The 26,161-nt window shown below is 59.5% G+C and overlaps 2 protein-coding genes across 3 annotated transcripts; one reads left to right on the plus strand and one right to left on the minus strand.

Moving 5' to 3' along the window:
• The first annotated feature begins 1,133 nt into the window (after positions 1–1,133).
• Positions 1,134–12,253, plus strand: TRAF4 (TNF receptor associated factor 4). Its single transcript, XM_038759400.1, has 7 exons — positions 1,134–1,276; positions 9,352–9,403; positions 10,014–10,118; positions 10,291–10,452; positions 10,542–10,703; positions 10,969–11,124; positions 11,363–12,253. The coding sequence occupies exons 1-7, from the start codon at positions 1,134–1,136 to the stop codon at positions 11,996–11,998; spliced, it is 1,416 nt and encodes a 471-aa protein (XP_038615328.1). The 3' UTR covers positions 11,999–12,253.
• Positions 12,254–21,767: 9,514 nt separating this feature from the next.
• On the minus strand, positions 21,768–25,945 carry FAM222B (family with sequence similarity 222 member B). 2 transcript variants are annotated; one of them, XM_038759869.1, is made up of 2 exons: positions 25,827–25,945; positions 21,768–23,783 (listed from the first exon to the last, which is right to left on the minus strand). In XM_038759869.1, the coding sequence occupies exons 1-2, from the start codon at positions 25,919–25,921 to the stop codon at positions 22,292–22,294; spliced, it is 1,587 nt and encodes a 528-aa protein (XP_038615797.1). In that variant the 5' UTR covers positions 25,922–25,945; the 3' UTR covers positions 21,768–22,291. The 2 variants fall into 2 exon arrangements, with proteins under 2 accessions (XP_038615797.1, XP_038615796.1); XM_038759868.1 differs by having other exon boundaries at positions 21,768–23,895.
• Between the last annotated feature and the right edge of the window lie 216 nt (positions 25,946–26,161).

A 26,161-nucleotide genomic window follows, 5' to 3' on the forward strand; every position in this document is an offset into this window, starting at 1 on the left:
CCACTTGTCATCTGTGGGACTTGGGGCAAGCCACTTCTCTGCGCCTCCGTGCCCTCATCTGGGAAATGGAGATGAAGACTGTGGGGGCCCCCCGGGAGACCACCTGATTACCTTGTATAACCCCAGCGCTTAGGACAGTGCTGTGCACGTAGTAAGCTTTTGACCGTGAGCCCCCTGTCGGGTAGGGGCTGTCTCTAGATGTTGCCAACTTGTACTTCCCAAGCGCTTAGTACAGTGCTCTGCACACAGTAAGCGCTCAATAAATACGATTGATTGATTGACCAAAGCCATGATGATGATGATTAAGTGGAAAGAGCCCGGGCTTTGGAGTCAGAGGTCATGGGTTCAAATCCCAGCCCCGCCAATTGTCAGCTGTGTGACTTTGGGCAAGTCACCACTTCTCTGGGCCTCAGTTCCCTCATCTGGAAAATGGGAATCAATCAATCAACCAATCGTATTTCTTGAGCGCTTCCTGTACAAAGCGCTTGGGAAGTCCAAGTTGGCAACATATAGAGACAGCCCCTACCCAACAACGGGCTCACGGCCTAAAAGGATTAAGATTGTGAGTCCCACGTGGGACAACCTGATGGCCTTGTATCCCCCCAGCGCTTAGAACAGTGCTTTGTACATAGTAAGCGCTTAACAAACACCATCATTATTATTATTATTAATGGGGGGGGGGGGGGAGACCCTCCCTCCCGGCCTGTCCTTCGGCGCTAGGACCGCCTGGGGTTGTGAGTCCCACGTGGGACAACCTGATGGCCTTGTATCCTCCCGGCGCTTTGAACAGTGCTTTGCGCATAGTAAGCGCTTAACAAACACCATGATTATTATTATTATTATTGATGGGGTGGGGGGGAGACCCTCCCTCCCGGCCTGTCCTTCGGCGCTAGGACTGCCTGGGGCACCCCTCCCCCTCCTCCCTCCTTCCTCCTCCTCCCGGGGAGGGGCGGGGCAGTGGACCCCTCCTCCTCCTCCTCCTCCTCCTCCTCCTCCTCCTCCTCCTCCTGCTGCTGCTGGTCTTCGGCCTCCTCCTCCTCCTCGTCGTCGTCGGCCCGGGCCTGCCTGGTGTCCGGGGATCGTGGCGTTCGGGCCCCTTGCCCCCCCTGACCCCTGACCCCTTGCCCCCCGCCATGCCCGGCTTCGACTACAAGTTCCTGGAGAAGCCAAAGCGGCGGTTGCTGTGCCCACTGTGCGGGAAGCCCATGCGGGAGCCCGTGCAGGTGTCCACCTGCGGGCACCGCTTCTGCGACACCTGCCTGCAGGAGTTCCTCAGGTGACACCGGGGGATCCGGGGGCACCGGGGGGACCGGGGGATGGGGAGGGCCGGGGGGCCGGGGGCTTCCCAGGGGCCGCCACCCAACAAAGGACCGGCCCCCGGAGCAGCAGGAGCACAAAGGGGCACGCAGGAGGAGGGCTAGGGGGGCTGGGGGGGGTCGCCCGCCTCCCTGCCCTTTGTCTGGAGAGCCCGCCCCGCCCCTCCCCGTGACCTCACGCCCCCCCTCTGACGTCACGGGGGGGAAGGGGAGGCCTGTGACATCAGGGGGCAACTGGGGGGGCCTTTGTCCCTACCTTGGTGGCCGACCGTGGGGGGCACCGGGGCCAAAGACAAAGTCAGTCAGTCGATCAGTCAATCGTGTTGAGCGCTGACTGTGTGCAGAGCACTGGACTAAGCGCTTGGGAAGTCCAAGTTGGCGACGTATAGAGACAGTCAATCAATCAATCAATCGTATTTATTGAGCGCTTACTGTGGGCAGAGCACTGGACTAAGCGCTTGGGAAGTCCAAGTTGGCAACATATAGAGACAGTCAATCAATCAATCGTATTTATTGAGCGCTTACTGTGGGCAGAGCACTGGGCTAAGCGCTTGGGAAGTCCAAGTTGGCAACGTATAGAGACGGTCAATCAATCAGTCGTATTTACTGAGCGCTTACTGTGGGCAGAGCACTGGGCTAAGCGCTTGGGAAGTCCAAGTTGGCAACGTATAGAGACGGTCCCTACCCAACAGTGGGCTCACAGTCTAAAAGTCCCCAAACTTTCCTGGCCGGGATGGGGGGGGGGGGGGGCAATCGATGCCCGTTTGTGCCCCCTCGTGTGCCGCTTTGGGTGGGGGGTCCCGCGCTCCCAGAGAGCGGGCACTGCCAGTCCTCTTGTCTGACCCAACCCGCTCCCCCAGGCCCCCACTCCCTGCCACCCCCAGGTCCCAATCAATCAATCAATCAATCAATCGTATTTATTGAGCGCTTACTGTGTGCAGAGCACTGGACTAAGCGCTTGGGAAGTACAAGCTGGCAACATATAGAGACGGTCCCTACCCAACAGTGGGCTCAACCTCTGCCCATCCCCTGCCCACCCCCAGCCTCCACATGGCCGCTGCTGCCGCTGCTGTGAGCCCGCTGTTGGGTAGGGACCGTCTCTAGATGTTGCCAACGTGGACTTCCCAAGCGCTTAGTACAGTGCTCTGCACACGGGGAAAAACTCAATAAATATGAATGAATGAATAGGGACCGTCTCTAGATGTTGCCAACTTGGACTTCCCAAGCGCCCAGTCCAGTGCTCTGCACACAGGAAGCGCTCAATAAATATGAATGAATAGGGACCGGCTCTAGATGTTGCCAATTTGTACTTCCCAAGCGCCTAGTCCAGTGCTTTGCACACAGTAAGCGCTCACTAAATACGATTGAATGAATGAATGAAATGCTGGGAAGGGGCTGGGATAGATTTCCTCAGGGCGGGGGAGATCCAGACAAGGGCTCATGTGCCAACTTCACTTCTCTGGGCCTCAGTTCCCTCATCTGGAAAATGGGGATGAAGACTGTGAGCCCCACGTGGGACAACCTGATCACCTTGTAACCTCCCCAGCGCTTAGAACAGTGCTTTGCACATAGTAAGCGCTTAATAAACGCCATTATTATTATTATTAACTAACGGACACAGACCCGGGCACACGGCGTGTCCACGGCCCGGACTCTGGGCGCCCTCCCAGCCGACCAAGACAGCGGGCACCCCATGAAATCATCCTGCCCGGGCCCAGGCCTCTCTCCCCCGACCCGCCTCTGTCTCCTGAAGGGATCGGGAGGGTCTTCATCATCATCAGTGCTATTTATTGAGCGCTTGTGATGTGCAGGGCATTGTACTTAGCCCTCGGGAGACTACAGCATGGCTCAGTGGAAGGAGCAAGGGCTTGGGAGTCAGAGGTCATGGATTCATTCATTCAATTGTATTTATTGAGCGCTTACTGTGTGCAGAGCACTGTACTAAGCGCTTAGGGAAGTATAAATTGGCAACATATAGAGACAATCCTTACCATGGCCACTTTTCAGCTGTGTGACTTTGGGCAAGTCACTTTTAACTAATCTGGGCCTCAATTCCCTCACCTGTAAAATGGGGAATTAAGATTGTGAGCTCCACGTGGGACGCCCTGATCACCCTGTAACCTCCCTGGCGCTTAGAACAGTGCTTTGCACATAGTAAGCGCTTAACAAATACCATCGTTATTATTACAAAGTAGCAGAGTTGTGGACATCTTACCTCCTTCCCTTCCCCACAGCACCTGTATATATGTTTGTACAAATTTATTACTCTATTTTACTTGTACATGTCTATTCTGTTTATTTTATTTTGTTAGTATGTTTGGTTTTGTTGTCTGTCTCCCCCTTCTAGACTGTGTGCCCACTGTTGGGTAGGGACTGTCTCTATATGTTGCCAACTTGTACTTCCCAAGCGCTTAGTACAGTGCTCTGCACACAGTAAGCGCTCAATAAATACGATTGATTGATTGATTGACACGTTCCCTGCCCACGGTGAGTTTGTGGCCTAGAAGGGGAGACGGACATTAGTCATTCATTCAGTCGTATTTACTGAGCGCTAGGGCACTGTACTAAGCGCTTGGGAAGTACAAGTCGGCGACATAGAGAGACAGTCCCTACCCTAGAATGGGCTCAGTGAAGAGAGTTCACGCCCACCCCTGCTAACGACCCCCTGCTGCCACCCCCTTCCTATCTCCCAACCTGGATCGGGGGGAGTAGGGTTTTTTTGTTTGTTTTGTTAAGCGCTTACTATATGCCAGGCACTGTACTAAGCACTGGGGTGGAAACAAGCAAATTGGGTCCGTCCTTGTCCCCCATGGGACTTACAGTATCGACCCACGTTTTACAGATGAGAGAACCGAGGCACAGAGGTGTAAAGTGACGTCAGCATCAACCCCCATTTTACAGATGAGAGAACTGAGGCACAGAGGTGTAAACTGACTTCACAGCAGTCAGAATTAGAACCCACGGCCTTCCAAGTCCCAGGCTTGTGCTCTCTTCACTACACCATGCTGCTTCTCAGGCCGGACCCTGTGTAGCAAACGGCCCCTGACCCCAACTATGACCACCAGACTCCCACCCGGCCCCCACTGTATTCCCAGCCGACGCTCGCCTATCATCATCATCATCATCAATCGTATTTATTGAGCGCTTACTGTGTGCAGAGCACTGTACTAAGCGCTTGGGAAGTACAAATTGGCAACATATAGAGACAGTCCCTACCCAACAGTGGGCTCACAGTCTAAAAGGGGGAGACAGAGAACAAAACCAAACATACTAACAAAATAAAATAAATAGAATAGATATGTACAAGTAAAATAAATAAATAAATAGAGTAATAAATGTGTACAAACATATATACAGGTGCTGTGGGGAAGGGAAGGAGGTAAGATGAGGGGGATGGAGAGGGGGACGAGGGGGAGAGGAAGGAAGGGGCTCAGTCCCTTGGGCTCTCTGGTCAGAAGCAGTGTGGCCTACTGGAAATAATAATAATAATAATTATAGTATTTGTTAAGTGCTTACTATGTGCCAGGCACTGTTCTAAGCACTGGGGTAAATACAAGATAATCGGGACGGACACAGTCCCTGTCCCACACATAGGATTCCCAGTCTTAATCCCCATTTTACAGATGAGACTGGACTGTGAGCCCGCTGTTGGGTAGGGACCGTCTCTATATGTTGCCGACTTGGACTTCCCAAGCGCTTAGTACAGTGCTGTGCACACAGTAAGCGCTCAGTAAATGTGATTGAATGAATGAGGGAACTGAGGCCCAGATAATAATAATAATAATAATAATAATAATAATGGTATTTGTTAAGCGCTTACTATGTGCAAAGCACTGTTCTAAGCGCTGGGGAGGTTACAAGGTGATCAGGTTGTCCCACGGGGGGCCTCACAGTTTTAATCCCCATTTTACAGATGAGGTGACTGAGGCCCAGAGAAGTGAAGTGACTTGCCCAAAGTCACAAAGCTGACAGTTGGCGGAGTCGGGATTTGAACCCATGACCTCTGACTCCAAAGCCCGGGCTCTTTCCACTGAGCCATGCTGCTTCTCCAGAGAAGTAAGGTGACTTGCCCACGGTCACACAGCAGACACGTGGCAGAGACAGGATTAGAATGAGCCTGGGCATCAGAGGACCTGGGTTCTAATCCCAGCTCCGCCACATCGTCATAATCATCGGTGATATTTACTGAACGCTTACTGTGTGCGGAGCACTGTACTGAGCTCTTGGGAGTACAACAGCATTGGCAGGCTGGTTCCCTGCCCACGACAGGCTTCCAGTCTAGAGGGGGATTCAGGCTTGGATATAAAAAAACTTAAAATATACAATTTAAAGATATGGCGGGGTTGAGGGTGGGGTGAGTAGCAAATGGCCGGAGGTCGCAGATCTAAGCGCCTTGGGCGAGTCACTTCGCTTGGAGAAGCAGCATGGCTCAGTGGAAAGAGCCCGGGCTTTGGAGTCAGAGGTCACGGGTTCAAATCCCGACTCCTCCAACTGTCAGCTGTGTGGCTCTGGGCAAGTCACTTCACTTCTCTGGGCCTCGGTGACCTCATCTGGAAAATGGGGATTAAAACTGTGAGTCCCCCGTGGGACAACCTGATCACCTTGTAGCCTCCCCAGCGGGGAGGGCAGTCGTATTTATTCAGTCGTATTTATTGAGCGCTTACTGTGTGCAGATTGAGTTTACAACAGTGCCTCGCACATAGTAAGCGCTTAACAAATACCATTATCTGTGAGCCTTCCTTATTTTGTCAGTAAAATGGGGATTAAGACCGTGAGCTCCATGTGGGACGGACTGCGTCCCACCCGATTTGCCTGTGTCCACCCCGGCGCGTAGTACAGTGCCTGGCACAAAGTAAGCGCTTAGCAAATACCACTATTATTATTATTGTATTGATTATCGTTGTTCCGGGCTCCGGCGGAGGAAGGATTTAGGGGTTGGAGCGCGAATCCTGTGTCTTTCTCATCCTCCTTCGCTTCTCCCCCAGCTGCCCGGGCTCCGGGTGAGTCCAGCAAATGCGCTGGCCAGTTGGCCCCTGCTCTCTTCCGTCCCTCCCCCTCACGTCCCCATCGCCACGCACGTTGCACACGCAGGCGCATCCCCCCAGTACACCCGCCCCGCTGCCACCCCATTCAGTCATTCATTCATTCGATCGTATTTATTGAGCGCTCACTGTGTGCAGAGCACTATACTAAGGGCTTGGGAAGTCCAGGTGGGCAACATATAGAGACCGACCCTACCCAACAACGGGCTCACGGTCTAGAAGGGGGAGACAGACGACGAAACAAGACTGTGAGCTCCCCCTTCTAGACCGTGAGCCCGCTGTTGGATAGGGACCGTCTCTATATGTTGCCAACTTGGACTTCCCAAGCGCTCAGTACAGTGCCCTGCACACAGTAAGCGCTCAATAAATACGACTGAATGAAAAACAAAACACGCGGACAGGTGTCGTCAGAACAAATAGAATTCAAGCTGAGTGCACATCATTAACAAAATCAATAGACTAGTAATATGGACAAGTAAAAAAAACAGTAACAGATTCATTCAATCGTATTTATTGAGCGCTTACTGTGTGCAGAGCACTGGACTAAGCGCTTGGGAAGTCCAAGTTGGCAACATCTAGAGACGGTCCCTACCCAACAGCGGGCTCACAGTCTAGAAGGGGGAGACAGACGACAAAACAAAACATATTAACAAAGTAAAATAAAAGAATGAATGAATATACAGGCGCTGTGGGGAGGGGAAGTCATAGTTATCGAGCGCTTACGGAGCAGAGCGGAACACTGTACTAAGCGCTTGGGAGAGTACAGTATAACAGATGCATTCCCTGCCCACATTCCTTCATTCAGTCGTATTTATTGAGTGCTTACTGGGTGCAGATTGAGTTTACAAACTTGTTCACCATGGCACCCCTCTCCACACACATGCAGAACCACACACATGAATGCCTCTGCACAACTGACCTCCAGTGCACACCCGCGGTCACAAACATGCCACCGCCGCCACCCTCGACCCATACACCCAGCAGCACGCGGGCACGGGCACGGGCACACCCACGCTTGCGTACATGCACGTCTGCACACACACTTGATTGTGTCTCGCTGACCCTCTGACCGCCCCCCCCCGCCCCGGGGTGGTCTGTCTCCGGCCTCACTGGTCCTGGGAGGTTGAGGAAGGGGGAGAGGGGATTGTCTCTGTCCACCCTGGCTTTCCTTGGGCCTCTCGGTCTGCCCGCTGGGCTCGCCCCTCCCCCTCCAGGGGGGTGGGTGGGGGAGGGGAGAGGGTGAGAGCCGCCACACGCATGCCACACGCATGCGCCCCTTCTCCTCCTTCCCTTCCCCCTTCCCATCCCTCCCCTCCTTCCCACCCGTCCCGGGGCCTCCTCCACTCTCCCTTCCGGAAATCCCCCTTTCCCGTCCCGGCTTCCTCCTGCTGCCCCTTCCAGGGGCCGCGTTGTGGCCCTGGCATGCCACCGCTCTTGCCCCCCCCAAACCCCTGCCCATGGGATTGGGTGCTTAGAGGGCCAAAGATGCCCGCTTCCACCCGGCCAGCGCAGAGGGCCCAAAGCCCCCTGGGCCCCCAGCGCCCACAGACCCCTCTGCCCTCTGTGCCCGCGGCCTCGGAGCGGCAGATGGGAGCACCCCCGCTTCCCAGCTGGGTTGTCGGACACGCCTGGGGCCGGGCAGGGGGCAGGGAGAGTGGATGCCAGGGACCAACTAGCCCAGCTGCCACTCAGAGTCCCCAATGGCGGCGAGGGGAGAGTCGGGAGTCCGGGCCTTGCCCATCTCTGCCATCCCTGGCAGCGGGGAGCGGGGGTCTGGGCCTTGCCCACCCCTGCTGCCCCCACATGACGGGGGGAACGGGCCCCCCCCCGCCCGCGTGACTCCGGCCGGCACGGGCAGTCCCAGGCCCGTCATGCGTGGTCACCTTAGCATCTGGAAGGAGGCTCTAGAGGAAGTCAAGGCCAGGGGGTGGCACGACGGAGATCCTGCCTTCCCTGGGCAGCCGGTGTCCAGAGAGCAGGAGGGGCATCCACGGGCAAGGAGGTGGCAGAGTGCCGAGTGGTACCCATTGTGGCCAGTCGTCAGTCGATCATATTTATTGAGTGCCTACTGTGTGCAGAGCACTGGACTGAGAGCTAGGGAGAGGACGATGCAATAATAAACGGACAGATTCCCTGCCCACACCGAGCTTACAGCCCAGAGGAGGAGACAGGCATTCATATAAAGAAGTGAATGACAGATACGGACATAGTCCTGCCCACAGTTCTGCTTGTGGCTGTGACCTCGTCCCCCGTTTCCTCCCGCGGCCCTGCCGGCTGGGTCCCAGAGCCGGGCTCCCTGAGGTGGGAATCCCGGGTGCCCGGGGGGTATGGAAGCGGGGCCCCGTCCTGGAAGAGACGAGGGCGGAGAGGACGGAGAGGAGCGTCGGCTCCTGCCCCTGACCGGCTGCTGCCCCGGTGGGGGTGGGGAGGAGCTGGCAGGAGCCACCTGTTAGCCAGATGCCAGGGCTGGGCCAGCTGAACGCCCCCTCTCCTCCCCTACCCCCTCCAACCACCCCGTCTGGATCCGGTCCCTCCGCGCTGGGAGGGCCGGAGGGCTCAGGCCCAGATGGCCCCGGTGACCTGACCCTGATCCACTTAGCCCCAAACCCGTCTGACTCCTGGGGCCTTTTGTCTGTCTCGCTCTCTCTCTCTGCCCGTCAGCCCCAAACGGGTCAGACCAGTCTGGCGAGCCAGGCATGGGGGGCTGGGGAAGGGGTCGGGGGGCGGGGGGGCTCAACCCCAGCGGCCCCACCCTCTGCGATCTCCGGCATGGGAGAGGCCGGGGGCGGGGAGGAGCGGAGGGTATGTCTGTGCCGGTGCACACGTGTGATGGAGGCGGCGGCGGGCCTGCCGTGGGGTCAGGCCACTGGGAGAGGGAGGGGTGTGTACATGTGTGGAGGAGGGGTGCCCGCGGAGGGCTTCGGGGCCCTTGGGGAGGGAAGGAGGGACTGTGGGCCGGGCCCGGCCCCTCATCTCTCCTTTCTCTCTTGCAGCGAAGGCGTCTTCCAGTGCCCAGAAGACCAACTTCCCTTGGATTATGCCAAGGTGAGGCCCTGGGGGCGAGGCTCCCCGCTTGGCCGGGCGCCCTTCCCGCAGGCCCCGATCCCCCACCGCTTGCCCCCCGTCCCCTGAAGCGCCTGCCTGTTCTGCCGTGGATTTGGGGAGGGGGAAGCGTTGGGCTCGGGCCCCGGGCCAACGTCAACGGCGGACTCGGGGGCTCTGTTTGCCAGCCACAAAGGACGTCTGTCCCCTCCGGGCGGCCGAGCTGGAGCCCCTGGGTGGGGGGCGGCCCGTGGGCACAAAGCTGGGCCTGTGCGGAGCCCGGGGTTCACAGAGCTGCTCTGTGCCCACAGGAAGCCGCCCCCCTGCGCCCTTCCTCGCTCCCCGGGTCCCCGGACGGGCAGCAGGCCAACCCGGAGGCACGGAGCCAGGGTCCCTCGGCTCTCCCGGGGCGGGCAGGGGGAGGAGCTGCTTGCCGGGGAGAGGTCGTCGCCGAGGGGGGCGGGAGGGGGCACGAGGCCCGGAGGCGGTCACCTCGATGCCCACCCGGATGGGACTGGCGCCCGCTGGGAAGAGGGAGCCGCGGGTGGGGGGGAGGTGAGGGAGGAGAAGCCGGCTGATCCCCCTCCCCGGTCTCCCCCGGCCCCTTCCCCAGATCTATCCGGACCCCGAGCTGGAGGTGCAGGTGCTGGGCCTGCCCATCCGCTGCATCCACAGCGAGGAGGGCTGCCGCTGGAACGGGGCACTTCGACACTTGCAGGTGAGGGTGGGCGCGGGCTGGGGGCTCCGGGCACGGGCACCGGCCCGGGGAGAGCCCTCGGAGTCGGGGACTCTGGAACGGGTGGGCTTCGGGGACCGTCGGGGCGGCTTGGGGCGGAGGGAGGTGGGAGCCGGGACCCCCGCGGCCTGACCCGGCCCCGCCGCCCCCCCAGAGCCACCTGAGCGCCTGCGGCTACAACGTGGTCTCCTGCCCCAACCGCTGCAGCGCCAAGCTGAGCCGCCGCGACCTGCCCGCCCACCTGCAGCAGCTCTGCGCCAAGCGCCGCCTCAAGTGCCAGTTCTGCGGCAGTGACTTCAGCGGCGAGGCCTACGAGGTGCGGGAGGCTCCCGGGGAGGGCGCGGGGGGCGCGCGGGGCCGGAGGGAGGGCGGCCCGGGCGGGTCATCGCCGGCCTCTCCCCGCAGGGCCACGAGGGCTTGTGCCCGCAGGAGAGCGTGTACTGTGAGAACAAGTGCGGCGCCCGCATGATGCGTCGGCTGCTGGCTCAGCACGCCAACGCCGAGTGCCCCAAACGCACCCAGCCCTGCCCCTACTGTACCAAGGAGTTCGTCTTTGACACCATCCAGGTGAGGGGCCTGGCAGCGGGGGACACTGCCCGTTGGCCCTTGAAGCGGGGGGCACTGAGGTGTGTCTGGGGGGCATCACCCGATACTCCCCTCCCCCAGACCGCCAGTACCCCTACCCACACTTCCCCCCACCACCCCTGGAGCTAGCGGTGCCCACGCTCCTTCCCCCCGCCACCCCCGGAGCTAGCGGTGCCCACGCTCCTTCCCCCCGCCGCCTCCCAAGAAGCACCAATTGAAGTGCCCACGCTTCCCTCCGCTTCCCCAGAACCACCAGTACCAGTGCCCACGCTTCCCTCTGCCCTGCCCCAACCAATGCGGAACGGGCGCCGTCGCTCGCGAGGACCTGCCCGGGCACCTGAAGGACAACTGTAACACGGCCCTGGTGCTGTGCCCCTTCAAGGACGCCGGCTGCAAACACCGGGTGAGCAACCCCACGGCTCCCACCGCCTCCGCGGCCCTCGCCCTTTCCTCCTCTCGTCCCCTCCTCCCCGTCCCGGGCGCCCTGGGCTGGGGAAGGGTGCCGTCCTGCTGCTGCCCTCGCCCCCGCCAGCTCCTGACCCCCCTCCCGTCCCGCCCCTCCCTTGCCCGCGACCGCCCCAGCCCTCCCGTCCCGTGATGCCCGCGATCCCACCGGCGCCTCGCGCGTGCCCCCTCCGCAGTGCCCGAAGCTGGCCATGTCCCGGCACGTGGAGGAGAGCGTGAAGCTGCACCTGGGGCTGACGTGGGCCCTGGTGAGCCGGCAGCGACAGGAGCTCCAGGAGCTGCGCCGGGACGTGGAGGAGCTGGCGGCGGGCAGCGACGGCGTCCTGGTGTGGCGCATCGGCGGCTACGGGCGGCGGCTGCAGGAGGCCCGGGGCCGGCCCAACCACGAGTGCCTCAGCCGCCCCTTCTACACCCACAAGTACGGCTACCGGCTGCAGGTGTCCGCCTTCCTCAACGGCAACGGCAGCGGCGAGGGCACCCACCTGTCGCTCTACATCCGCGTGCTGCCCGGCGACTACGACAACCTGCTGGAGTGGCCCTTCGCCCTGCGCGTCACCTTCTCCCTGCTGGACCAGAGCGACCCCTCCCTGGCCAAGCCGCAGCACGTCACCGAGACCTTCCACCCGGACCCGCACTGGAAGAACTTCCAGAAGCCGGGGGCCTGGCGCGGCTCGGGGAGCTCGGGGGCCGCCCTGGGCTTCGGCTACCCCAAGTTCATCTCCCACGAGGACATCCGCAAGCGCGACTACGTGCGCGACGACGCCCTCTTCATCCGCGCCGCCGTGGAGCTGCCGCGGAGGATCCTGGCCTGAGCCGCCGGGCCCGAGGGCGAGCCAGGCTGGGGCGGGTCCCCTCTTGGACGCCTCGGGGCCCGGATGCCCCCCCGGTGCTCCCACATCTCAGGGGCCTGATCGTGGTGCTTTCCCGGGCCGAGGCTGGGGGCCCTCCCGGGCCCCTGCCCGGTCCCTACCAGCCCCCGTAGCAGGGCTGGGCTCCAGGCCCGGGGCCTGGCTTTGGCCGCCCGGGCCGCTCTGGTTATTTATCGGTCGGGGCGGCGGCAAGGCAGCGCGGGCGAGCGGGCTTGGCCCGGTTTGTAATAAACGCTGGATTGTATTTATTAACCTGCGCTCCGCCTGGCTTGCTGGGGGCAGCGGGGGGAGGGGAGGAGAGGGGAGGACGGGCAACGGGACGGACGGGCCCCGGGGCTGCTGAATTTAGCTCCCTGCGGTGGCCCGGGCCACCGGGGCCGCCCCTGCCACCACCCTACCACACCGCGAGACGGAGACCGCACCCGAGCCCCTCCCCAGCCGGGCTGCCGTCTGGCTCCTGTCCCGGAGGAGGGAGAGGGGGGCTTCTGTCCTGGAGGAGGGAGAGGGATTAGGGGGGCTGCAGGGGTGTGGGGAGGGGTCACCGAGCCAAGGAAGGGAGGGGGAGCCTTCTCCTCCTGCCCCTCTTTTTCCTCCACTGTGGCCTGGGGCAGGAGCCTTGGGGGGGTCCCGCTCTGGCTGAGACCACCAGCTTGGTCTCTGCCCTTACTGTGATTTTGGTGGAGGGAGAAGGAGAGGAAGAGGTAGAGAGAGAGGGAAGGAGGGAGGGAGAGAGAGAGAGAGGAAAAGAGGGAAGAGAGAAGGAGAGGAAGAGAGGGAAGGAGAGGAAAGAGAGGGAAGGAGGGGGAAAGAAGAAAAGGGAAAGGGAAGGAGAGGAAAGGAGGGAAAGAGGGAAGGAGAGGAAAATAGGGAAAGGGAAGAAGAAAAGAGGGAAGGAGGGGAAAAGAAGGAAGGAAAGGAAAAGGGAAAGAGAAGGAGAAGGGAAAGAAGGAGAAGAAAAGAGGGAAGGAGAGGAAAAGGGGGAAAGGGAAGGAGAGGAAAAGGGGGAAGGGAAGGAGGGGGAAAGGGGGAAAGGGAAGGAGAGGAAAAGGGGGAAAGGGAAGGAGAGGAAAATAAGGAAAGGGAAGAAGAGGATAAGAAGGAAGGAGGGGAAAAGAGGGAAGGAGAGGGAAAGAGGGAAGGAGAGGGAAAGGAGAGGGAAAGAGGGAAGGAGAGGGAAAGGAGAGGGAAAGAGGGAAGGAGAGGGAAAGAGGGAAGGAGAGGGAAAGAGGGAAGGAGAGGGAAAGAGGGAAGGAGAGGAAAAGGGAAGGAGAGGAAAAGGGAAGGAGAGGAAAATAGGGAAAGGGAAGAAGAGGAAAAGAGGGAAGGAGGGGAAAAGAGGGAAGGAGAGGGAAAGAAGAGGGAAGGAGAGGGAAAGAGGGAAGGAGAGGGAAAGAGGGAAGGAGAGGGAAAGAGGGAAGGAGAGGGAAAGAGGGAAGGAGAGGAAAAGGGAAAGAGGGAAGGAGAGGAAAAGGGAAGGAGAGGAAAATAGGGAAAGGGAAGAAGAGGAAAAGAGGGAAGGAGGGGAAAAGAGGGAAGGAAAGGAAAAGGGAAAGAGAAGGAGAAGGGAAAGAGGAAGAAAAGAGGGAAGGAGAGGAAAAGGGGGAAAGAGGGAAGGAGAGGGAAAGGGAAGGAGAGGAAAAGGGGAAGAGGGAAGGAGAGGAAAAGGGGAAGAGGGAAGGAGAGGAAAAGGGGGAAAGAGGGAAGGAGAGGAAAAGGGGGAAGGGAAGGAGAGGAAAATAAGGAAAGGGAAGAAGAGGACAAGAAGGAAGGAGGGGAAAAGAGGGAAGGAAAGGAAAAGAGGGAAAGGAGAGGAAAAGAGGGAAGGAGAGGGAAAGAGGGAAGGAGAGGAAAAGGGGGAAAGAGGGAAGGAGAGGAAAATAGGGAAAGGGAAGAAGAGGAAAAGGGAAGGAGGGAAAAAGGGAAAGAAAGGAAAAGGGAAAGAGAAGGAGAAGAAAAGGAAGGAGGGGAAAAGAGGGAAAGAGGAGAGGGAAGGAGGGGGGGAAAGGGAAGGAGAGGAAAAGAGGAAAAGGGAAGGAGAGGAAAAGAGGGAAGGAGGGGAAAAGAGAGGGAAGGAGAGGAAAAGGGAGAGGGAAAGATGGAAGGAGAGGAAAAGAGGGAAGGAGAGGAAAATAGGGAAAAGGAAGACGAGGAAAAGAGGGAAGGAGGGGAAAAGAGAAGGAAAGGGAAAGAGGGAAAGAGAAGGAGAAGAAAAGAGGGAAGGAGAGAAAAATAGGGAAAGGGAAGAAGAGGAAAAGACGGAAGGAGGGGAAAAGAGGGAAGGAGGGTAAAAGAGGGAAGGAAAGGAAAAGAGGGAAAGAGGGAAGGAGAGGAAAATGGGGAAAGAGGAGGGGGGAAAGGGAAGGAGAGGAAAAGGGAAGGAGAGGAAAAGAGGGAAGGAGGGGAAAAGAGAGGGAAGGAGAGGAAAAGAGGGAAGGAGGGGAAAAGAGAGGGAAGGAGAGGAAAAGGGAGAGGGAAAGATGGAAGGAGAGGAAAAGAGGGAAGGAGAGGAAAAGGGGGAGGGAAAGATGGAAGGAGAGGAAAAGAGGGAAGGAGAGGAAAAGAGGGAAGGAGAGGAAAATAGGGAAAAGGAAGAAGAGGAAAAGAGGGAAGGAGGGGAAGAGAGGGAAGGAAAGGGAAAGAGGGAAAGAGAAGGAGAAGAAAAGAGGGAAGGAGAGGAAAAGGGGGAAAAGAGGGAAGGAGAGAAAAATAGGGAAAGGGAAGAAGAGGAAAAGAAGGAAGGAGGAGAAAAGAGGGAAAGAGGAGGGAAAGAGGGAAGGAGAGGAAAAGGGGGAAAGAGGAGAGGGAGAGGGAAGGAGAGAAAAGGGGGAAAGAGGGAAGGAAAGGAAAAGAGGGAAAGAGGAGGGAAAGAGGGAAGGAGAGGAAAAGGGGGAAATAGAGGAGAGGGAAAGGGAAGGAGAGGAAAAGGGGGAAAGAGAGGCGAGGGAAAGGGAAGGAGAGGAAAAGGGGGAAAGAGGGAAGGAGAGGAAAAGAGGAAAGGAGGGGAAAGGAGAGGGAAGGAGAGGAAAAGGGAGAGGGAAAGATGGAAGGAGAGGAAGAGAGGGAAGGAGAGGAAAATGGAGAGGGAAAGATGGAAGGAGAGGAAAAGAGGGAAGGAGAGGAAAAGGGAGAAAGAGGGAAGGAGAGGAGCGAGAGAAAGGGAGGGAGGGAGCAGGAGGGCGGGAAGAAGCGGCGGAGTGGTGAAGCGGCAGCGCCATCTGGTGGCCAGTGGCGTGTGCGCTGCCTGCCGGGGATGCCGCCCTCCTGTGGCCGGAGAGGAGCACAACGGCTCTGCTCCTGCTTCCCCTACCGATGCTGACGCGGCCGCGGCCGCCCAGGTGTTGGTTGAGGAAAACAGTAACTGTGGTATTCGTTAAACCTTTACAGTGTGCCAAGCACTGTCCTAACCGCTGGGGTCGATTCACGATAAGCAGTCCAGGTAGAGCGTCCGTCCCATAGGGGGCTTCCCAGTCTAAATAGGTGGGAGTAGGATTTAATCCCCATTTCTCAGATGAGGTAACTGAGGCACAGAGAAGTGACTTGACAAGCTCACACAGCAGTCAAGGGGCAGAGCTGGGGTTAGAACCCAGGCCCGGGCTCTTTCCACTAGGCCACGTTAACATCCTAATCCCACACTCTGTAGAGAGGCAAAAATAGAGAAGCAGCGTGGCCCAGTGGAAAGAGTCCGGGCTTTGGAGTCAGAGGTCATGAGTTCAAATCCCAGCTCTGCCAAGTGCCAGCTGTGTGAATTTGGGCAAGTTACTTCACTTCTCTGAGCCTCAGTTACCTCATCTGTAAAATGGGGATTAAGACTGTGAACCCCCACCGTGGGACAACGTGATCACCTTGTTACCTCCCCAGCACTTAGAACAGTGCTTTGTACATAGTAAGCGCTTAATAAATGCCATTATTATTATTATTATTAATAATAATAATAATAATAAAAGAGACTGAGAATGAGCAAAGAGAGAGGAGGCGAACCGGGAGAAAACTGTTAGTGAAGCCGAGGTTGGATAAGGTCTCCAGGAGAAGGGGTTGGTCGAGAGTGTTCCTCCCCAGCGCTTAGAACAGTGCTTTGCACATAGTAAGCGCTTAATAAATGCCATTATTATTATTATTATTATTATAATTAAAAGAGACTGAGAATGAGCGGTCGAAGAGAGAGGAGGAGAACCGGGAGAAAACTGTGTCAGTGAAGCTGAAGTTGGATAAGGTCTCCAGGAGAAGGGGGTGGTTGAAAGTGTTCCTCCCCAGCGCTTAGAACAGTGCTTTGCACATAGTAAGTGCTTAATAAATGCCATTATTATTAATAATAAAAGAGATTGAGAATGAGCGGTCCAAGAGAGAGGAGGAGAACCGGGAGAAAACTGTGTCAGTGAAGCTGAAGTTGGATAAGGTCTCCAGGAGAAGCGGGTGGTCGAGAGTGTTCCTCCCCAGCGCTTAGAACAGTGCTTTGCACATAGTAAGCGCTTAATTAATGCCATTATTATTATTAGTATTATTATTAAAAGAGACTGAGAATGAGCGGTCAAATAGAGAGAAGGAGAACTGGGAGAAAACCGTGTCAGTGAAGCTGAAGTTGGATAAGGTCTCCAGGAGAAAGGGGTGGTCAAGAGTGTTCCTCCCCAGCGCTTAGAACAGTGCTTTGCACATAGTAAGCGCTTAATAAATGCCATTAATAATAATAATAATAATAAAAGAGACTGAGAATGAGCAGTCAGAGAGGAGAAGTACTGGGAGAAAACTGTGTCAGTGAAGCCGAGGTTGGATAAGGTCTCCAGGAGAAGGGGGTGGTCGCGAGTGTTGAAAAGCAGCTTAGAGGTGGAGGAGGATTAGGAGGGAGTAGAGGCTGTTAGGCAGAAGGTGGTTGGTGACCTCAGGATGGCAAGGTGAAGGGAACTGTGGCCAGAATCGAGCGGGTCGGGGAAAGAATTGGAGAAAAGAGGAAGCGGAGGCAGCTCCACCTCAACCCTTCCCTCTGCAGCATGGGCCCATTTTCCCTTGCCAGGCTCCATGTTGCTGCAGGGGAGCAGTTCCCTCTCCTGCCCCTTCCCCTTCTGGGGCCCCCACACACAAGGGTCCGACGGGTCCGAGGGGCAAAGTCCGTCTTGGCGGCCCAAGCTCCCTTTTAACATTGACTCTGCCCCATCCCCCAGGGCCAGGGGCGACCGAGGCCCGGAGCGTGGTGGTCACCGCCCCCGCTGCAGCTCTAGGCCCTGCGCCCAGGGAAGGGGCAGGCGGGGCTGGCATGCCTCTGGGGCACGGCCCCATCCGCACAGGGCAAGCCCACAGGTGGCACAGATGCCAACAATCAATCAATCAATCGTATTTATTGAGCGCTTACTGTGTGCAGAGCACTGGACTAAGCGCTTCGGAAGTACAAGTTGGGGCTGGCACTCCCGGGTGTGGTTGAGGGCAACCACAGAGGCAGCTGATGGGGGGGTTATCTCAGAGCCGGCAAGAGAAAGAAAGAATTGGGGGCCCAAAGGGTGGAGGGAGATAACAGCTGGGCGGTGGCAGAGGAGTTGAGGAAGCCCGGCCCCCCCAATCCTCGGCCCCCAAGCCCAAGTAATAAAATTGGGATATTTGCTAAGCGCTTACTATGTGCTGGGCATTGTACTAAGCACTGGGGTAGATATAATCAGGTTGGATACAGCGTAGAGAAGCAGCGTGGCTCAGTGGAAAGAGCCCGGGCTTTGGAGTCAGAGGTCATGGGTTCAAATCCAGTTCAAATCAAGCTGACACTTGTCAGCTGTGTGACTTTAGGCAAGTCACTTCACTTCTCTGGGCCTCAGTTACCTCATCTGTAAAATGGGGATTAAGACTGTGAGCCCCCCCCCGCATGGGACAACCTGATCACCTTGTGACCTCCCCGGCGCTTAGAACAGTGCTTTGCACGTAGCGCTTAATAAATGTCATTATTATTATTATTATACAGTTCCCGTCCGACATGGAGCTCACAATCCCTATTATACAGATGAGGAAATTGAGGCACAGAGAAGCGAAGTGACTCACCCAGGGTCACACAACAGAGAAATGGCAGAGCCAGGATTAGAACACACATCCTTTGGCTCCCAGGCCTGGGCTCTTTTTACTAGGCCGCACGGCTTCCCCAGCTTCCTGAGCCCAGTGCCCCGAGCCTGGCCCCCCCACAATCCTCTGGACAGATAATAATAATAATAATAATAATAATGAGGGAATTAGTTAAGCACTTACTATGTGCAGAGCACTGTTCTAAGCGCTGGGGGGGGATACAAGGTGATCAAGTTGTCCCAAATGGGGTTCACAGTCCTAATCCCCATTTTACAGATGAGGTAACTGAGGCTCAGAGTAGTTAAGTGACTTGCCCAGGGTCACACAGCAGACATGTGGTGGAGAGGGATTCGAACCCATGACCTGACTCCAAAGCCCGTGCTCTTTCCGCTGAGCCACGCGGGCTTCCCTGGGCATGGCAGCTGCCAGGCAGGTCAGGGGGCAGGTGGGCAGCTTGGAGGCTGGAGGACGAGCCTCCTCATCCCAAGGAGAAGCAGGGTGCCTGGCACATGCTTAATTTCTTAATGCTTGCCAGCTGGAGGGTGGGAGGGGTGCAGCCCAGGCCCCACCTGGTCACAAATAATAATAATTGTGCTATTAGACGCTTACTATGTGCCCAGCACCGTACTAAGTACTGGGGTAGCTACAAGACAACCGGGGCTCCGAGTTGAAACAGGAGGGAGAACGCGTGAAACACGTACAGAAGCAGCGTGACTTAGTGGATAGAGCCCAGGCCTGTTTGTCAGAAGGACCTGGGTTCTAATCCCAGCCCTGCCAGTTGCCTGCTACGTGACCGTGGGCGAGTCACTTCTCTGTGCCTCAGGAACCTCATCTGTCAGACAGAGATTATGACTGCGAAGCCCCACGCGGGACGTGGACCATGTCCAACCCGATCAGTTTGTATCTGCCCCGGCGCTTCCAACGGCGCCGGCCATATAGCAAGCACTTAACAAATACCATTAAAAACGAAACAGAAAACTCCCCACCCAATCACGTATCGAACTCCCCGCTTCGCAGACGAGGTGACGGGGCCCAGAGAAGTTCAGTGCTTTGCCCAAGATCGCTTTCCATTAGGCCACACTGCTTCTCACAAAGCACAGGGGGAAGGGGGAGGAAGGGGCACGGGAGAGCACAGCCCACTCATCCCTTCTCGCTGCTTCTGGCGTTAACCAACACAGACACGACTCCTTTGGCACATCCTGCTCCCCTCCGCCGGCCCCCGACCAGTCTACCCCCGAGCCCTCCTATTTCGATTACAGAGACGGAGCCCCAGCTTCCTTGCCAACTCTGCCCCTCAACGTGCGCTACGAACACACACACACAAGCCACGAGGCGGGGGGAGTAGGTGAGACAGATTTTTGGCTTTACTTTTTTTTATTTTTTTCCTGCAGACAAAAAAGAAAAGTGTTTTTTTTTTCCTAGTTTATACCCGTAGCACATGAGAAGCAGCTTCGTATAACCAGTAGGAGTTGGGATGCCGCCGCATTGGCGGTGGCGGCGGCAGCAGCAGGAGTAACCAGCCTCGGCCGCAGGGGCAATGCCGGGGGCCGCGGTCCCCCCCGGCGCGGAGAAGCTGCCGGCGGGGGAACTTTCCAAACAATTCAACCGAGACACACGGAGGGGCCGGGGGGACTGGGGTGAAGAGCGTAGGCCCGACCGGGGCCGGGGAAGCCACGGGGCCAAGCGTAGGCCGTAGGCCGGACCGGTCCCGTCCAGCGGGAGAAAGAAGGCGCAGAGGAGAAAGCTGCCTCCCCACCGGTATGGGAGCGTGGGGGCCTCACCGGGGCCGATTCCCCTCATCCTCCCCCACCGAGAGGCTCTGCCATAAAGCGGGCACATTTTAAACCAGAAAGCAAAGTCGTCAACGTTCACAGCATTAAACCAACAGGAGGTGGACGGCGAGCGTTCCACCTGCGGCCAGATGCCCCGGCCCGCCCCATCTCCTCGAGTTTCCCCCGGCCTCCCCCTTCCCCGGTGGCCGGGGCTTGGACCCTTATTGCTGGGCGGGGGCCGGGATGGGTGGGAGGGCTGGGGCCGGCGGCCCACGAGGTCGTCGCCGCAGGACGAGACGGATAAGCGGGAGGGATGGGAGAGAGTCCGGGCCTACTGCCGAGGGCAGGGAGGAGGGGAGCAGGGAGCGAAGGATTCACAGTAGGTTACCCTCAGACCCCACCACTCCATCCCCACCGGCGGGCAGGGTAAGGGGGCCGGCGGGGGACCCCCCAGGACTCCTGGGTTGAGCGGAAGGGAGAGGCCGGAAGAGCTAGACAGCTTGGCTTCACATTTTGTCGGCAGATGAACGGGGAGAGTTTCCAGTCTGGGGAGGGGGGGGCCCTTCCGCCTGCCGGGAGCAGGGACGGGACGCTGCGATCCTCGAACGCTGGCGGCGGAGAGAGACTCGGGCGCGCGGGGAGACGCGGACACACGCACGCAGACCTCCACCGGCCCCGGAGAGGGAGAGTCGGCGAGGTCGGCTCCTCCCCCCCCCGGGCCGGCCGGTCAGTCAGTCACACGCAGGCACGCCGACAGACACGCAGACAGACACGCAGACAGAGCTATGGAGATATTGCATGACAAGCTTCAAGTGCTTCTGTTCATGGGCCAGCTTTCCAGGCTGCAGGAGTACGATCGGAAACAATAAGTTAGGACTTCATGTTGCTATCATTTGGCATAACACAGTCAGGCATTTTTTCCTCTTCTTAAATATAAGGCAACAACGCCAACACATAATTTAAAAACCGGTCTCTAGTCACATCGCTTCAGGCTGCTAAAAAGTTTATCGCTAAAGAACACAACCGGTGGGGCGGGGGGGGGGGAACGGGACGGGGCGCACGTGTGAAAAGAAACGAATCTCTTAAATAAGGACTTTGGCTCAGAGGTACCGCACGGTGTGTGTGGTGACGGGGACGGGGGGCTGAGGTTGGAAATTGAAAGGAGGGAGAGGAGGGGGAATCCGTTCACAGCCCAGAACTAACAAGCGTCTACAACTCAAAAGGAGGGAAAAGAAACTTACACCGAAGCGGCCGTCTCAGTTTTCCTTGACGGAAAATGTCTCTAAGCCAACTGGGAAGTCGCACCCGAACTGGGGAGGGGGTTGGGGGGGGGTGGCGGGGGACACCAGTCAGTCTTCGGATTTTGAAACCACGCTCGTTTCTTCAAGGGACCGCCCGCAGAGCTTAAGGCTTTGTGTTTCTCTTTTTTTTACATCGAGGGACTGTGACAAGAGGCGGCCAGTGGGGTTTATGTGCTTGTGGGTCCACTCGTTCACAAAATGCTACTCAAACCCACACTACATTCATACAGAAATATTACACTTAAAACTTACAGTGTCGAGAGCAATATTCTTAGCCAGTGTACATAGAGAGAACCAACGTCGCTCACTTGGTTTCAGGGGATTTAGATCCCCGAAGCAGCGTGATCGTTATCTACTCAGGCTCCTCTGGAATGGGGGCTGGGGTGGGGGGGTGGTCCGGAAGGGGACTTGGGGGGCGGGGGGGGAGACCACATGACAAGGGGGAGCCAGACCCACTTTGTTCGTTAGTGTTTTAACTGGTCTCTCCAATCGAGCAGCAAACTCTTGGAGGTAGGGGAGGGGGTCCGGGTGAACCTGTCGGCAAGGCATTTCCACTCGTTCCGGGGGTGCGGCCCGCGGACGATCCCTGTGGCGGGGTCGGTCCCCCGAACCCATGGGCGTCGAGCCCACCCCGCCGCCCCCTCCCAACCGTTTCCGGGCCGGGCCGCTCTCCACGCAGAGCCCTTGGGGCTCTGTTCCCCTCCCACGTGCCCCTCCAGGCCGGCGGGAGGCTAAGCTCCCAGCCCGAAGGACGGGGTGACGGACAGCGAGCCGCGCCGCGGGGAAGGGGAGGACAGGAATCCGGCCCGCGGGAGAGCGGCACGGCGGGAGGGTGGGGGCGAAGAGTGGGAAACCGAGGGCCTGGCTGCAAAACGGGAAACAGACGGGGAACGGAGAAGCGGGGGGAGAAGAGGAGGCGAGGGGAGAGCTGGTCACCGCCAGAGCCCAGCAGAACAGACCTCCGGCAGGCAGGCACCGTACGACGACCGATCACACCCCAGCCTGACCGATACAGACGCCCTGCTTACTTGATAAAATTAAGACTAGACCTAGGAGAGTGAGCGCGTGCGCGTGTTCCTCGGGCAGAGAAGGAAGGGGAAGGGGAAGGGGTCGGAGGGCGGGGGGTCGGCGGTTTATCTGTAGCCGGGGTGCTGCTGGCCGTGGATGTTGCGACTGTCTGCGGGCTGGGGCGGGCGGTGGGCCAGGGGGGCCTTGCTCAGCAGGGCCAGGCTCTGTTCGCGGAAGCAGGCCTGTTGGTAATCCCCGCCGCTCAGGTAATCCATGGTCTGCATCAGGCCGTTCTGGGCGGGGGCGGCCGGGGGTGCCACGGACCCCCCGCCGCCGCCGGGACCGCCGCAGCCGGGACCCCCGCAGCCGGGGCCCGGGCGGTAGTGGGCGGGCGCGGAGCAGTCGAGGGGCGCGCCCGCGGGCTGGCCCCCGCCGTGGAAGGGCCCGGCGAGGTCCTGGGAGCCAGAGCTGTCGCTGTTGGGCGTGGGCAGGATGTTGTTCCACAGGGGCGGGAAGTAGTGGCCGTTGGTGTAGGGCAGCGGGCCCGCCAGCCCGTTGACGGGCGGGGAGGGGGTCGGCTTCTCCAGGGGGGCGGCCTTCAGGTGGAAGGGCTGGCCCAGCTGGCACAGCTCCGGCGGGTAGGCGGCGGGCTTGGCCGGGAAGCCGGCCGCCTCGCGCCCGGCCGTGTGCTTGCCCGTCAGCCCGGCGGGGCCGCCCGCGTCGCCGCACATCTGCTGCAGGTGGGCCAGCTGGTGCTGGTTCCAGGTGGCGGGCTTCAGGTCGGCCGGGTAGCCGGCGGGCGCCCGGCCCAGGCCCGCCAGCGGCGGCAGGCCCAGGGCGGGGTGGTCCGCGGCGCCCACCCCGCAGGAGGGCGGCGGCGGCGGCAGGGGGGCGGTGGCGGGGAGGGCGGGGGGGCCGTGGTGGGCGGAGGAGACCCGGGTGCTGGCGCTGATCAGCAGGTTCCGGCTGATGGGGCTGGGGTTGGCGATCTGCCCCTCGCACACCGAGGTAGTGGCGACGCCCGCCCGCGTCTGGCAGAACTGGTGGATCTGGTGGACGATGCTGCTCAGGTCCGGGGGCTGGCTCTGCTGCAGGCTGGCCGCCAGCGACAGCGGGATGGTTGAGGTAGACACGGTCACGTTGGGCGGGGCCTCGGCGTCCGGCGGCGCCTTCCGGGCCCCGGGCAGGCCGGCCGGCAGCAGGGCGGCCGGGGGGTGCTGCAGGCCCGGGTGGGCCATGGCTTGAGGGGGCGGCGGCGGTGGCGGGATACCCTGAGGGAGCGGCAGCGCCTGCGGGGGCGCGTGGGCCAGCGTCTGTGCGTGCTGCAGGGCCTGCTGGCGGGCCAGGGCCTGGGCCTGCGCGTGGGCGTGGGCGTGGGAGTGGGCTAAAGTGCTCGGTGCGGCGTAGGGGGCGGCCGGCGGGTTCATGGCGGCCTCCGAGAGCAGGCGGGCGCGGGACCCGTCGAAGTCTTTGACGACGCCTTTCGCCGGCGCCTTGACGATGGCGAGCAGGCCGGTCTTGGCGCCGGCCTGAGCCGGGTAGGGGCTGTACCGCTGGCCCGACGTGTCCAGGCCGTTCACCGTCCGACGGACGTGTTTCCGCTGGGGGACTTTGACGCTGTTGGGGAAGATTTTTATAGTCAGTGGGTGGTTGGCGACCTTCTTAGCATACGCATCCAATTCGGCTGGAGTGGGGCAGTGAGCAGCTCTCATCTTCTGGGTGGTGTCCCCTGTGGAGAGAGGAGCCCGTCAGTGCCGGACCCGGCTGCCCCCGACTGCCCCTCCTCCGGCCCCCTCCTTCCCCATCACACAGACCCGGCTCCGGCCGACCCGCTGCCGTCGGGGAGGAAGCCTGGGAGGTCATCCGGGCCAGCCCCCTGCCTCCAACCGGGGGAGGGTCTAACTCTTCGGGACAGCCCGCTCCAGGAAAGACAAGGAGGGAAGTCAACCCTGCTCTCTGATCCGAGCCCTCCAGCTTCTATCCACCGAGTCCTTGGGCTGGAAGGGAGAGCCGGGGGCCGGGGGGGAGGCTAGGAAGAAGGAGGAGAGAGCTCCGCGGCAACCGCCCCCAACCGCCGGCTAGCCCCTCTGCCGCCTGACTCTGAACGTCCTCGCTTCAATAAAAGAAGGCTCCGGTGCCCCTGGATGGGAGCCCGACCTCGGCCCTTTGGATGACGGCGGAAGGAGATGGTGACGTGGTCCTTGCGCCCCGGGAGAATCCCAGGGCCTGACCTTCCAGGTTCTGCAGACCCGGAGGGGCACCCTTAGTTGGCCCAGAGCCCGAGCTGGTCCAGCCTCGTTGGCCTCGGCCGGGCTGGCGCACCGGGACCTCCATCTCGGGCTGAGGGGGCCCCCCCAGCCTGGGGAAGGGGGACGGTTCTGCGCCCAACCCCGTCATTCCTGCCCTGAGCAGGGCCTTAAAGCTTAATATGGGGGAAGAATGGAGTCTCCCCCATCACTAGCTCCCTTCTCCCCAACCTCTCTGGAGAACGGAGTCTATGAAGGAGACACAGGTGTGTCTCTGTGGAAGCAGCTGAGCTTGCCCCAAGAGGGAGTGGGATGGATGCCCACAACAGGTGCCAGTTGGGGCCGCTCTGCTGGCCGAGGACGCCGGCTAGTCCGGCCTCCCTTTGGCCACCAGCTGCTTCCCAGGCATCACCCTACCGCTCCCTTCCAGCAGGACAGGGGAGCGGGCCTGCAGCGGGCCTTGGTTCCCAACACACACACGAAGACCCGTGGGACCGGTCGGCTGGCTGGCCTCCCGCCTCCCTGGGGCTGGCCGCCTACTTCCTGGCCCCTCTAGGCCAAGCAGAGCCTGGGATTCTCCCCCAGGAGGCGGGAAACCCACCATCGGGAAGGTGGGAGTCGGCGGCCAGCGGCCCCGGGGCCGAGCCAGCCGGACATCGGTACCGCGGCCGTGGCCGGTCGGCGATGGAGGAGGACTGTTTCCGGAGCAGACTGGAGGCCCGTGGGACGCTTGCTCTTTTATGACCGGACTCTGCCGGCGTCAACGGAGTGGCTTTCGGTTTCACGGGAAATGAGGGTTCGGTTGGCCCGGAATGGATTAAGTTTCTAGGCCTCTCCCCTTTGCCCTCCCTTCGGAGATCACAACGGGATCGCAGGCGGGCCCACGCCCACAGTAACGCGGATGAGTCGGAGGAGGTGGTGACGGTTCGAGGGGAAAAGCTACTCGAGAAAGCTTCGAGCCAGGAATTGCCGGTCAAGAGTCGGTTTGCTGGGGATCGGGACCCAAAACGGGAAGAGGACACAGAGGGGATCAAGGAAGGGGGCTTCCCTGTGGCTAGAGGGTTCCAGAGGGCTCCTGTTTCCTTCGGTGGGATCTCCGTCAGAAAAAACACCCTCTGGAATTCGGCCCTCCAGTCCTCACCCGCGGCCAACACTGGGCAAGCGGAAGAGCATCCGATGTCTTGAAGTGCACCTGAGGAGTTCAGGGTCTCAGCTCAGGACAAACCCAAGCACGTCTGCTTGCCTAGGGTCAGTCATCCGCACTTGGACCCGGGGGCCGACAGACCTTGGGCCACTGATGTTTGAGAACTTTTTTTGGGGGGGAAGAAGACACCTGGTGCCAACAAGCAGCTGGGCACGGGGTACGGGGGGAAGGAAGGACTGAACTCCTCGCCCACTGTGCCACGCTACTTACATTTCTGTAGTCCAGTGTTCATCTGCGTGTGAGAAAGAAGCTGAAAGGACAGGTCCCCTGGCCCTGGCAGACAGGCTAGCATGGCAGACTGGCATCAACACAACATTGGGTAGCCACTCCTCACACTGCAACGTGAGAGAAAACAAGGTCAGGGGCCGCGGGCAGAAACCCGGGGGAGACCCCGACCACTCCAACGGGACTCGTAGCCGACCGGACGGAGCCCTCTGCCGCCTTCCTCTGTAACAAGTTGGACCCCAACTGTCACTGGGGCTTCACGCGACAGTCCCCACCAGCCCCGCGGTGTGCGGAGAGGCCCAGAAACGGGATGGTGACAT

The sequence above is a fragment of the Tachyglossus aculeatus genome, chromosome 17 (genome assembly GCF_015852505.1).
Source record: "Tachyglossus aculeatus isolate mTacAcu1 chromosome 17, mTacAcu1.pri, whole genome shotgun sequence".
In the NCBI taxonomy this organism is placed as follows: domain Eukaryota; kingdom Metazoa; phylum Chordata; class Mammalia; order Monotremata; family Tachyglossidae; genus Tachyglossus; species Tachyglossus aculeatus.

Coding starts and splice junctions, on each gene's coding strand:
- TRAF4 (XM_038759400.1), top strand. CDS start 1,134: ATGCCCGGCTTCGACTACAAGTTCCTGGAGAAGCCAAAGCGGCGGTTG. Junction 1,277..9,351: donor TGCCTGCAGGAGTTCCTCAG/GTGACACCGGGG, acceptor TCTCTCTTGCAG/CGAAGGCGTCTTCCAGTGCC. Junction 10,704..10,968: donor TCGTCTTTGACACCATCCAG/GTGAGGGGCCTG, acceptor CCGCTTCCCCAG/AACCACCAGTACCAGTGCCC.
- FAM222B (XM_038759868.1), bottom strand. CDS start 25,908: ATGCTAGCCTGTCTGCCAGGGCCAGGGGACCTGTCCTTTCAGCTTCTT. Junction 23,896..25,826: donor GAACACTGGACTACAGAAAT/GTAAGTAGCGTG, acceptor CTCTCTCCACAG/GGGACACCACCCAGAAGATG.